At 33.9% G+C, this 14,085-nt stretch overlaps 1 protein-coding gene across 3 annotated transcripts in view; it reads left to right on the forward strand.

Annotated features, from left to right (window-relative positions):
* Positions 1 to 14,085, forward strand: part of LOC109049422 (growth factor receptor-bound protein 2) — a 41,550-nt gene that overhangs the window by 20,768 nt on the left and 6,697 nt on the right. For all 3 annotated transcript variants that reach the window (XM_042720628.1, XM_042720630.1, XM_042720629.1), the window contains one exon: positions 7,504 to 7,601. In XM_042720628.1, the coding sequence (XP_042576562.1) occupies positions 7,504 to 7,601 (98 nt within the window). The remainder of the gene's footprint in view (positions 1 to 7,503; positions 7,602 to 14,085) is intronic.

Here is a 14,085-nt window from a genome sequence, read left to right on the forward strand (position 1 = left end):
TCCCAGATCAGATACTCTGCTGGATGTGGTTTGTTTTTTGGAGGGTCATTGTGTTCACATTGCGTCTCAGGGTCAGGCTTGAGGTACTAGGTTGAGACAGATGGCGAGATGCAGCATGTGTCCTTTGTTTCTGTATTAATTATTTATTTTATTGAGACTGTCTCTTATCCGTTCCCCTATCTTTCACTGGCTGTGATGTTAAAATGTCATGTTGAGTCTTTGTGTGCGTGTTTGACTGACTGTACAGCTGTCGTCCAGTCAGTCATAAGCAGAGACTGACACTAGCGTGCACACTGCTGTCTCTGTGAAAGCGGGTCTGAGATGAAAAGAAGCCTTGTTTGTAGCATGCATCAGCGTCGATGGTGGTGTAGCGTGCCCTGATCCTTTGTGAAGTCGTGGATGGCAGTGTTGATAACAGCACATGGGTTATAATATGAGTGACTGGCCTTTATTATGTAAGCTTACAGTTTGCATGATTTCAAAGCTCATTTCACCCTTTTCTAAAATTAATCTTTTCATTTGCTTCGGGAAGCATCACTTATATTATTGCCCATACTTATGGTTAACCTCACGCGTTAAACTTCAGCAATCAACTTTAGCTTTTTTTATTTTATTTTTTTTATTTTATTGTATATATTAATATTTAGTTTTATTCATTTTATTTTTGTTTATAGTAATATTTTAATTTAGTACTGCTTATACTTACAGTTAACCCTACATTTTTAAATGCAGCTGTTAAAGTTAGTTAATTTAAAAAAAAAATATTTAATTTTATTTATTTATTATTTATTTTATTGTTTTATTCTTTCACTTTAATGCTGCTTATACTTAGGGTCAACCCTAAATATTTAACTTCAGCGTTCAACTTTAGCTTTATTTTATTTTTTTAGCTTTTTTTGTTAATTATTATTTAATGTTATTTCTATTTAATGTTTTTTACTCTTGGTTATATTTTGTTTTATTTATTTTATTTTTTTGTTCTATTATTTTAATTTAATACTGCTTGTACTTCGATAGCAAAAACTTATTTTGGATGCAGTTAATCACGATTAATTTTTTTTTTTTTTTTTCACCATCAACAGCAACAACAGAGAATGTACTGCACACCAGATTAAACCACACGTTCAGATAATCTGCTGCATTCCCGCCCCTCCTGTCTCTGTCAGTCTCTGAAAACTTTAGCCATGACTCTCATCTGATGACGTCAAATTGACCGCAAATGCGTCATTTCCACAGCGCTCTTATTCCAAACCCTTGTCCAGCTTTGGCCCGTGGTATTGGCTCAAGTAGCGGTGGTTGCAGTGTGTTGTGGGTATCCCGACGTGTCTTCTCATCTCAGACTTTGAAACAGCGGCTGTTGGTTGGAGCAGAAGGCCACGACAGCTGTGGATGAGATTATCTCTGCCACACAAAACGAAAGCACCATTACTGTTGTGCCATGCCTGATTAAAAGCGGGGGTGAGCGCTGGGGGCTGTTGACACAGCGCTGACTTGACAATGGATAGAGATTGTGTTTGTAAGTGAGAGAGAAAGTGTAGGCCACAGCGAACGCACTAGTGTCCACCGATGAAACTGCCAACAAAGCAAATTGTTTTCCTCTCTGATTAGAAGTTCAGCTGTGTGTATTGGGTAAAAAACTGGGTATTGTGATTAAACGAGTTTGTCCATTGTATGTCTGATATAGATCTGCCATCAGTAATTTTATAAGAGGAGGAATTAAAAAAGCCAGTCACGTTTGTTTACTCTTGCATGCTCATTATCTCGACTAGCCGCAAAAAAATTATAATTTATAATAACATATTTGTCTTTTTTATGTTATTTGAAAGTAATCTTGACATACAGTTTTGGAGATTTATGTTTTTGGGGGATTGATTTTGATTAGCTACCCCAGATGTATATGTATGACATTACACTATTTTTTAAATTACAGTATACATAATTTAAATATTATATTATATATTTGTTTATTTTTAATTTAATTCATAAGCTGATAGCCATGTGTTTGTTACTTTAGATTTTCTTTCTTTTTCAGTGAAATCCTTTGCTTTAAAACTAACTTTGTGTGTGATTTTTCTAGAATAGACCAGTTTTATTTATATAAATATGCTAAAAGAAGAAAAGATGATTTACTGAAAGAGACCAAAAACATCACAAGCCACCTGTTTTGATGGACAGATCTTGATGTGTCAATCAGTTCAGATATTTGTTAGTAAAATAATTACTGGCAATCAAGACAAAGTAAATTAGCTGGAGTGGCTTTGCATCGCATCAGAATTTTGAAAAGTGGTGTTTATCAACTCAAGATATGACTCAACTGATGCTTGACATCTCCTCTGATTAATTATAACTGGCTCCATCTAATTTTGATCAGTCGCAATGTAGTGTAGTGGTTTTGCTTTATGTGTGGTGTTTGTTTATGTTTGTTAGGTGCCAGATTTTTTTTTTGTAAAAGCATTTCCGTTTTGTTAAATGTCTTTTTTAGGGGATAAACTGCTTGCTTTTGTATTTCCCATAGAAATCACACCGTATCCAATATTGTGTGCTGATATTTGCAGTTTTGTCAGTAGAGCCGGAGCGATTGGGTTTTTTGGGGCCGATATACCGATATTAGGGGGTAAAAAAAAAAAAGGCTGATATAAATTTCAGTGGTTTTCCATAGCCTTAAGCTTTAAAGGTGCTGTATGTAAGATTTTGACTCCTCTAAAGCATAAAAATACCATAATATGTTTGCAGATATTTAAGAAAAATGCTAAGTTAACATACTTGTTTATCTGAAAAACCATGCTACAGTCAGTTATTCTCCTTTGAAAATGTGCGTTCCGGGCCGGAATGTCGGGTTTTTTTTGGTTTGTAAAACCCGCCCACTGCCAGTTTATCCAATTGTATTTCGGCACCCCGGGTTGCCAGTTGGCGGAAAACACGGCGTATTTCATTTCATTCGTCAAGTGCGCTCGTTCCTGTTTGTTGTCAATCTGGCAACTTGCGTGTGCGTCAAGTCTGAAGAGGAGGGGCCGGGTGAAAAAACCCTCTCCAATATTTTGAATTTGGACTGCAATACCTAGTTCAACCACTCGGGTCAATCCTACATACAGCACCTTTTAAAGCGTTTCATCTAGGTCTCCAATAGCAAACAACGGAGCGTGCTCTGCTGGACAAACTAATTAATTACACCATTTCAAGCATTTTATCTGCGCTATGTATAAAAAAAAAATCATATCGGCGCATATTCGCTGATACCAATATATCGGCGACAGACTCATATTGGCAAAGCGATATATCGGTCGGGCTCTAATTGTCAGTGAAATTCTATACTTTTGCATAGCAATGACTGTGAAAATTGCCATCTGTATGTGGTGTGTGTAAAATATTATGTAGAAATGTTGAAGCTGCTTGAAGCTAATAATGGCAGTTAGGCAACACTTGTGTAGTTCCTGTGATGCACTTTTTTGGTTACTTTCATTTCCTCTCTACGATCTTTCCCTCTCAGACGAGAGAATGAGGCCACTTCCCTGAAGCTTGTTGGCTTGATCTTGTTCGCTCATGATCTTCCATCTTGTTCCATTTCTAACTGGTCCAGAAACTTAAGACCAGTGTATTTTACCTGTGTGAACACAATCTGTTATTACGTAAAATGAAGCTTTGCAATATTGCACGACAACCATTAGGCCCTAGAGACCTTTCCACAGTCTTTCTTGATCTTGTGAATTTCAGTGCCCTTATTTTCAGACTGGCAGTTGTCTAAGGGTAAAGACAGACACGTCTGATGTCGCGTCTCATTTCCTCACGAGTCTTTCCTGTAAATATATCATTTTTATTTGTTAGATGGAGTTTTCAATCTAAATGATTTTATATGCGTGCCATTTTAAAAAAAAAAGAATGTCAAAGATTTGTGGCTTGTGATTGGATTTTCACCCTTTTTTTTGTGGTTTAAGTTTTTTTTGTTTATGGACATTTGGGATCAGTACAATTTTTGTTTTTTAAAAGAAGCTTCTTTAAATAGAAGTTTCTCTTTGATCAAAAATAAAATGTAATGTAATGTAAAAAAAATGTAATTTTGTGAAATATTATTGCAATTTAAAAAAACAGTTTTCTATATTAATATACTATATAATGTAATTTATTCCCGTGAAGCAAAGCTGAATTTTCAGCATCATTACTCCAGTCTTCAGTGTCATGATCCTTCAGAAATCATTCAGACATGCTGATTTATAATCGGTGTTGGAAACATTTGTGCTGCTTAATATTTTTGAGAACTGTGATTTTTTTTTTTTTTTTTTTTTAAGGATTCTTTGATAAATAAAAGGTTAAAAAAGAACAGTGTTTATTCAAAATGGAAATGTTGTGTTACAATATGAAGAGTTCATTTGCAAAAACGGATGATTTCGTTTTTTAACCATTTTCAGAAATCAGTTTTTTTCATTGTGCATTCCAATCTCAATCAAACTGCAGCTGGGTTATTTTGATTAAAGTAAAAATAACTTAAAAAAAATTATAAGTTAAAAAAAACAATAAAAAAACATGAATTTGGAATATTTTAAAATACAGAGTTATCTGTTTTTGCAAATAAACTCTTCATATGCACTAATATTAAAAAGTTTGGGGTCAGTAATTTTTTTCTTGCTTTTTTTTTTTAAAGAATTTAATACTTTTATTCAGCAAGAATGTGTTAAATGTATAAAAAGTGACAGTAAGACTTGGATTGTTACAAAGGATTTCTATTTTGAATAAATGCTGTTCTTTTTAACATTTTTATTATTATTATTATTCATCGAAGAATCAAATGAAAGTATCACGGGTTCCAAATATTAAGCAGCACAACATATTCACCATTGATAATAAATCAGTATACTAGAATGATTTCTGAAGGATCATGTGCAATGAAGACTGGAGTAATGGTGGTGATAAATTGAGCTTTAAAATCACAGGAAAAAATAAATTTTAAAGTATATTAAAATATGAAACCAATATTAGAAATTGCAATAATATTCTGTATTTTTGATCAAATAAATACAGCCTTGATAAGCATAAGAGACTCCATTTAAAAAGCATAAAAAAAATTTACTGATCCCAAACTTTTGAAGGGCAGTGTATGTAGTATTTATTTTTTATTTATTGTGGTGTGTTGTTGATGATTATTATTTTTTTTTTTTTGTGTTATAAGTTTTTTGTGTTTTTTTGGTGTTTTTATTATGGTTTTTGATAACTTTTTGACCGGCTTTGTGAAAGTCACTCAACCATGTGGCCCTTAGTGCAGATAAACCTGCACGCATGAGAAATATGTTTGCTGTACATGTGGTTGATCAGATCCAAGCTTGATACAGGCACTTCTCTCTCGAAATAAATAAAAGATGGCCATCTGTAGCTTTCACTCCAGATTGAAGCCGCTGAGTGGATGGTGTCAATCTCATGGTTGTCTTTTGGGTTTAGCTGAGAGCTGTTAGCGATCTTATGTTTTAAGTATGCACCAGGGAGAGGACTACACAATCAATTCTCTCTGTATTTCTCTTTGTGGCTTTGTTGCTGCACTGAAAGCGTCCTGTAAACCGCCCAACACGTCGTCGTCTTCTCGTCTTCTGCCTGTGCACCCACTTAATTCCAGTTATGAACACGACAAATTGTATGTGTGAGTCAAAAAAAGACAATCGTTGTTTGCAAAAACTGTAAGGAGTATGATGTTTTAAATGCTAGGATAAAGATTGCTTTAGCCCAAAATGACTTTTATTTTACATCTTGATTTAAAATGATCCGACAGTGTTTGCGTGTATGAAGACTGTCATATTTCTGAACGACTCGCAGCAGGTATAATTTGTCCTGCATTGGGACTGTTAGACTAGTTGGATGGCTGTATTTCTCATATATTCTTCACAAGCAAAATACAAAGTAAAAGTGAACCGCAAAGGTGCTAACCATATGCTAAAAACAAATATGGAAACCACTGCCAGGGTTTTCTGTGATCATGTGTTGCCATATATAGTGGAAATGGACATCAGCTTGGGTATTTAGTGGATATCCCCACGTTTTAATGGTTCCCAACCCATTTTTGGTCAATGGTTCGACCCTTGTCGTCAGAATTTCTCTTTCTGTCCTCTTCCTTTGGTTGTCTACCCATCAATATTTGCAGCGGAAGGATGTTGCACGCTCTGTTTCCTCCAAACCACAGTTTTGAGTCTGTTCTCTGGCAGAAATTTGGTCCCCACCTTCCCTCTCACATTTGACTGCTGTTGAAAAGGATGTTGGCCGATGCAGAGAATATGAATACAGGCACCATGCTCTCCTTTGGGAACAAATTGAATTGAAAGCGGATCTGTTGTGAGAGTCTCAACGCAATGTGATACTTCGGGATGCACAATATGTTATCAATTATCAGCTAATGTTATAGTTTAATGTAAAGATCATAATATTTTATACTGATTTAATATCACTTAATTTTATGTAAATATATTAATAATTATTAAATCAGTATATTTTCATATTAGATATCTATCAGCCAGTATTTGTGTTTTTAGATATTTTCTTTCATCTCCAGCTAAATTAAAAGGATAATGTTGGGTTACAGCAAAGATTTAACCCTTTACGAGCACTATTTTTTTTGAGTAGTCTCCACATTTAGAGGTCTCATTGTTTGTTTGTTTTTCTTTGTTGTTTTTTTGCAGGAAATTATTAAACCAAACAACTAAAACAATAAATGTTCATGTTTAGCATTATTATTATTATTACTATTAATCCATTTTTTCCCATGTCTATCCATATAGGATATTTATATGCCATATTGGTTTTTTATTCTTCCTTTTTTTTTTTTTTTTTTTTTTTTTTTTTGGTTTTTATATACTTTTGCTTTCATCTACAGATAACTTAACATCTACAGATAAAAGTATTTGATTTCAGAGATTTAAGAGCACTATTTTATGAAAATTTTTCCATTTGGAGGACTTGCTCATTGCTCTTGGTGAACGATTCTCTCAGAATTAATATTTTCCAACAGCATTGTTTATAGACATTAACAAAAACGATGAAATTTCACTTTTTGTTGTTTAAATTAAGAGCTGCAAAACTGGAAAAAGATGCACTTTGTGAAATTGAGTATGTAATACTTTGTACCTTTTAATCAGATTGGTGGTTGTCTGAAGCCTAAACTGAAAAAACCTCGGTCCACATACACATTTAGCAACCAATCAAATTCAGTCACCTCACCACACACTTTTTTTCCATCTTCACACGTGCTGTGATGATAAAATAAGATAACTGACCAGAATGCAGGTGTTAGTGCTGGGCCTTAGCATGATTACTCTTGCATGACACTTTCACAAAGTTTGAACTCTCCGATGCTGCTGTGATGTCTAGCTTTCTTGATAGCGGTCTTGGCTAAAATAACTCATGTGCTTGGATCAGCAGGATCCTGAATTATGCCATATGCAAATTATAGTGTAATGAAATAATGTACAATTACAGCAGGCTAACGAATCATGTTTAATCAATATTAATCGTCTTCTCTTCTATTCACAGGTATTAAATGAAGAGTGCGATCAGAACTGGTATAAGGCAGAATTAAATGGCAAAGACGGTTTCATTCCTAAAAACTACATCGAGATGAAGGCACATCCGTAAGTATACTAATATACATTAGCCACCACAACCTGACATCCGTTTACACCTCTTTCAAAGCACCATGAGATCATTCACAGCTTTAAAGGTGAAGTGTTTAAAGTGACACAGGTCCTCTTCTTCCACCTTGAGAAATATTGCTCAGTTGTTTTTATTCAGAATCATTTTTCTTCTGAATTTTCTGTTTAAGTAACTGAGTCATTTCCTTGGTGTACAGCTCTTTCGGGCTTACAGAGAAATGAATAAACTTAATCTAACCCTTCTCTGACATGACTTCACTTCCCTAATCTGGGAGAAACTCCTCTGCTCTGTGTGTCCCATCGTTGCAGACGAGTTTTACGAATCTGTCAGTATTAATGAGGAGCTTTACTATAGTCATGTTTGGAAATCTTTGAACAGAGCTGTGTACAGCTGTTATAAAACAAGGGAGTGAGGGTCTCTCAAGTGTTGCTCAAGAATTCAAACTGGCATCAGAAGCAAAATGAAAGCCAAAGTGCAGAGATGGTGTTAGTTTATTACATCATTCAAAATGTACATCTTCATCAGAATATCTCAAAATAACATAGACCAGTGAATCTGAACCATTCTGCCCTAGTGTCCGTTTCAAAATACACCAACAGCCTTGACAAATGGATATTCCAAAGTTTTCAATTCAATTCAAGTTTATTTGCAGAAAATTATGTTTCTACAATATTTAGTAGTAGCTTATCAGCAGTTACTGTCAGTTTATCTACTTATGGCAGAAATGTACAGAAAAATAAATTAAAGACGTAATCAAACAGACAATGAACACTATTAACAGCAATTATTATATGATGCATTCAAACTTATATAGCAAAATTTGGTAGTTCTGTATGTTATTTCAGGGTTGGCATCATCTGAGGTCCTCTAAGGGGTTGGCATCATCTCTTCTCAGGTGTTCTGGATCCAGACTGAAGCTTGTGTAAATTCTAGTTACCACAAGATGTCAATCAGAGAAACAAATGGAGACATAATTAGCGTAGCTGCTGTTCCAACCAAGTAAAATTTATTTGTTTAACCCAAGCTAAAAAATAATAATGTGCATTTGATCAGATATAACTTCAGTCCAAGATTATGAGATGCATTATTTGAATGCCTGGCCAAAGAGATGTCTTTAATCTAGATTTAAACAGAGAAAGTGTGTCTGAACCCCAAACATTATCAGGAAGGCTATTCCAGAGTTTGGGAGCCAAATGCAAAAAAGCTCTACCCTCCTTTAGTGGACTTTGCTATCCTAGGTACTACCAAAAGTCCAGCGTTTTTGTGACCTTAGGGAGCGTGATGGGTTGTAGCGTGGTAGAAGACTAGTTAGGTACGCAGGAGCTAAGCCATTAAGGGCCTTATAAGTAAGTAATAATATTTGGAACTGATATGGAACTTAATAGGTAGCCAGTGCAGAGACTGTAAAATTGGGGTAATATGATCATATTTTCTTGACCTGGTAAGGACTCTAGCTGCTGCATTTTGGACTACCTGTAGCTTGTTTATTGAAGATGACGGACAACCACCTTGAAGTGCATTACAATAGTCCAGTCTAGAGGTCATGGATGCATGAAGTAGCTTTCCTGCATCAGAAACAGGTAACATGTTTCGGAGCTTGGCAAGGTTTCTAAGATGGAAGAATGCTGTTTTTGTAACATGGGAAATATGGTTTTCAAAAGATAAGTTGCTATCTAATATAACACCCAGATTTGTGACTGTAGAGGAAGTAACAGTACATCCGTCTAGTTGCAAATTGTAATACAAGAAATTCTGTGTACTGTTTTTTGGTCCAATAAGTAATATCTCTGTCTTATCCGAATTTTAACACACTCTGTTAGCTTAGATAATTTAGAAGTTTCATCTGGTCTCATTGAGATATATAGTTGAGTATCATCAGCATAACAGTGGAAACTATTCCCGTATTTTTCTAATAATATTACCAAGGGGCAACATGTGTATTGAAAATAGCAGAGGACCTAGAACAGATCCTTGTGGCACTCCATATTTTACCGGTGATTAATGAGATGACTCCCCATTTAAATAAACAAAGTGGTATCGATCAGAAAGGTAGGATCTAAACCATCTTAAAGCCTGCCCTCGAATACCTATATAGTTTTGTAATCGGATCAGAAAGGTAGGATCTAAACCATCTTAAAGCCTAGCTTCTAATGTATTGAGAGATATAGTGCCCACATGTTGCTAGTCATTTTAGTAATAGCTGCAGTCATTTCATCTAGTTCATGTGTATTTATGGGTACAGAGAGCAGTTGAGATAAATCAGGCAGGTTATTTGTGAATTTGTCTTTGGTGGCTGGAACAGTGGTTGTTAATGGTGGGCCATATAGTTAGTATCAGTAATACGCAGAATGCATGATACAAGGAAATGGTCAGTAACATCATCACTTTGAAGTATGATATCTATATCAGTAAGATCGATTCCATGTGATATCATTTAATCTAGCGTATGATTTAAACGATGAGTGGGCCCGGTGAAGTTTTTCTTGACTCCAAAAGAGTTTATTAGGTCAGTAAACACAAGTCCTAAACATCATCAATGGTAAACAACAGGTCTGAGAGGAAATCTGCAAATTCTTTTAGGAAATCTGTATACAGCCCTGGTGGTCTATACACAGTAGCCAGAGCAAGAGATATGATAGGTTTCTTTTGCATATTAAACAGAAGTATTTCGAATGAATTATATCTAATTTATATATTTTTAAATTAGTTATTTTTGCAGCAGCTGCAGGTATTTACAAGTATTACACTATTGCCTAAATGTATTGGGACACTTATGCTCACCAAGGCTGCAATTATTTGATAAGAAATATAATAAACTAACAGAAATATTGTGAAATATTATTAGATTTTCAAATAACTGTTTCTATTGTAATATATTTTAAAATGTAATTTATTCTTGTGATGCAAATCTGAATTTTCAGCATCATTACTTCATTCTTTAGTGTCACATGATCCTTCAGAAATCATTCTAATATATTGTTTTGCTGCTCAAGAAACATTTATTATTATAAATGTTGAAAATAGTTGTGCTGCTTAATATTTTTGTGGAAACAAGTTCTTTTTTTCAAGATTCTTTAAAGAAAAGAAAGTTCTAAAGAACAGCATGTATTTGAAATTAAAATCTTTTGAACCATTAAATTGTCTTCATGGTGACCTCACAGATTAATGCATCTTTGCTGAATAAAATAATTAATTAATTAATTAATCAATTAAAAAAATCTTACAGTGTCCAAACATTTGAAGTGTGTGTGTGTGTGTCCACAAAAGTTTGGGATCAGTAAAATGTTTAATGTTTTTAATGGAGTCTCTTATGCTCATCAAGGCTGTATTTATTTGATCAAAAATACAGAAAAAAAAGTTTTATTGTTAAATATTGCAATTTTTAAAATTGATTTCCTATTTTAATATACTTTAAAATATTTATTTCATGCAGCGCAGAATTTTTATTAGTCATTTCTCCAGTCTTCAGTATCACATGAACCTTCAGAAATCATTCTAACATGATGATTTATAATCAGTGTTGGAAACAGTTTTGCTGCTTAATTTTTTTTGGAACCTGTGATACTTTTTTCTGTGATTCTTTGATGAATAAACAGTTAAAAAGAACAGCATTTATTCAAAATAGAAATATTCTCTTATATCGTAAGTCTTTATTATCACTTTTGATCCATTTAAAGGGTTAGTGCACCAAAAAATAAAAATTTGCCTGTTATTTACTCACCCTCAAGGCATCCTAGGTGTATATGACTTTCTTCTTTCAGACAAATCCAATCTGAGTTATATAAAAAATTGTCCTGGCTCTTCTAAGCTTCATCATTGTGGTGGGTGGGTGTTTCTGTTGAACAGTCCAAAACACGTCAAATAAAGCGTGCGCATTCATAATAAAACACATCTCACACGGCTCTGGGGGGTGAATAAAGGCATCCTGTAGTGAATTCATGGAACGGCTTGCACGTATGACAGATACCAGAAGTGAGAGAAAAGTGTTGATTACGTTTGAAATATGGATATTTTTCACATGAAAATGCATGAATTCACTACAGGCTTCTGTGTATGACAGATACTGGAAGTGAGAGAAAAGTGTTTATTAAATTTGTTTTTTGGATTTTTTTATTTGGATATTTTTATTTCAAAAATGATTTTTCTGTATATTTGATTTATTTATTTTTGATTTGATAAGTAATGCCTTGATAAGCATAAAAAAAACCATTAAAAAATCTTACTGATCCCAAACTTTTGAATGGCATTGTATATGGTTGATAATTTATTGGCTTTCACAGCACATCAAGTGTACTTTACACTGTGTCAGCCTTGAGGCTGTTGTGTGAGCTCTAATCTGAACACTTATTACTTCTGCTCTCAGATCACAGATCCTCAGGTCTTTTCCTAATCCCTAATCTGCATTTTGCAGAATCTCTTATTTTCTGTCAGTTGACTTGATGATTTTCGTGGGAACGCTTTGTTGCTCTTTTGATACCAGGCAGCTTGGTTTGTTCCCCATTGGTCTCCATGCAAGTGAGTTTCATTATTGTCCTTTGTGCAGTAGCAAAGGCGGAAGGACGAATGAATGGATGGATGGATGGATGGATGGATGATATTTGCCTGAGAGAGAATTGAAACCCATGTAATGACACACAATGAGGCTTGAGAACATGATCCACCATTCAAAATCCCTTTTCCTAAAATCAAAGTGTGTCAAGGTAAAAATCAAGGCGTGCTGGGTGATTTCTTGCGGGCCCAAGCCATAGCCAACCTTCATTTATTTTACTTTTAATCGAATAATCTTGCAGATGGAAATATTTGAAGGCCACATTCCATTGTTTTAATTTAGTTTGATATTAACAGTAATAAGTAATGTTTTAAATAAAGGAGCGTTAATATGTTTTTCCTGTGGTGTGAAATAGTTCCTCTCTTTAACAGATAACTGAATATTGATCATTTGCGTCACTGGAACTAATTGTTGTCAGCGTTTTTGGACTCACTGTGTTTTGACATCCCAGAAAACAGAGCGGCTTTTTATCATGTGGTAAAGAATGGTGGGGTTTTTTGTGGTGGGGTCTTATTATGAGGGGAGGTGTTGTTGGTGTCGACGTGTTTGGGCGGAGAGAGACGGTTGTCGAGCGGGATGCGGCGAGTGGAATTTGCCCTCGAGTGCTTTAATGCCACTTCCTGGTCACATGCTCTTTGTGTTTGTGTGTGTCTGTGGCTTGTGCTGTCCACATCAAAGCAGACAGGAGAGATTAGGAGACAGTCTGTGGTTTTATTCCTGGCTTTACGTAACAGACCCTCTGGGAGCAGAACTGTGTTAGAATATCAGTATAGAGTAAAAGAATTAGCTTGATCTTTGATTCAACTAGATGTCCATTACATATTTAATTTGATTTGAATGAAAATGAGGGATTGAATAATAGTCTGTACACAGTGTGACTTTTTAAGGGTAATTGTATTTTTTTTTTTCAGGTTATTATATTATATCATATTCCACATTCAATGAGCAGTACTGTAATTATGACACTGGATCTCATCAATAAAACAATGCAGAAATTATTCTTATATTTAAATCTTTTTTAATTAAAGTACAGCAATTTACAGCAAAATACAGTACAGAAAAAAGTTTGGAAACATTACTATTTTTAATGTTTTTTGAAGTTTTCTTCTGTCACTCAAGCCTGCATTTATTTGATCAAAAATACAGAAAAATGTAATATTGTGATATATTATTACAATTTAAAATAATGTGTTTTTAAATTTGTTATACTTTAAATGATCATTTATTTCTGTGATGAAAAGCTGAATTTTTAATCAATTATCACATGATCCTTTAGAAAATCATTCTAATGATTCATTATCAAAGTTGGAAACAGTTATGCTGCTGTAAATATTTTTTCAGAACATGTGATACTTTTTTAGGATACTTTGATGAATAAAAAGTAAAAAAAAAAAAAAGAAGCTATGTTTTTAAAAATATAAATATTTTTGTAAATTACTACTGGTCGTAAATTGGGGTCACTAATTATTATTTTTTTTTTTTTTTTTAATAAAATTACTTTTATTCAGCAAGGATGTGTTTAAATTGATGATAAAAAGTGATAGTAAAGAAAATATTATTATTAGATAATATATTATTAGATTTTTTTTTTTTTTTTTTTTTGAATAAATGCAGTTCTTTTAAACCTTTTATTCCTCAATATAATTAGACAGCAGAACTGTTTCCACACTCATAATAAATCAGAATATTAGACCATGATTTCTAAATGATCATGTGATGACTGGATGTTAATGTGACACTGGAAGGCTGGAATGATGCTGAAAATTCAGCTTTGCATCACAGGAATAAATTATTTTTTTTTAAAGTATATTCAAATAGAAAACTATTATTTTTAGTTGTAATAATATTTCACAATATTACTGTTTTTTCTGTATTTTTGATCAAATAAATGCAGGCTTGATGAGCAGAAGAGA

Source organism: Cyprinus carpio, chromosome B3, assembly GCF_018340385.1.
Source record: "Cyprinus carpio isolate SPL01 chromosome B3, ASM1834038v1, whole genome shotgun sequence".
NCBI classification, from domain to species: Eukaryota; Metazoa; Chordata; class Actinopteri; order Cypriniformes; family Cyprinidae; genus Cyprinus; species Cyprinus carpio.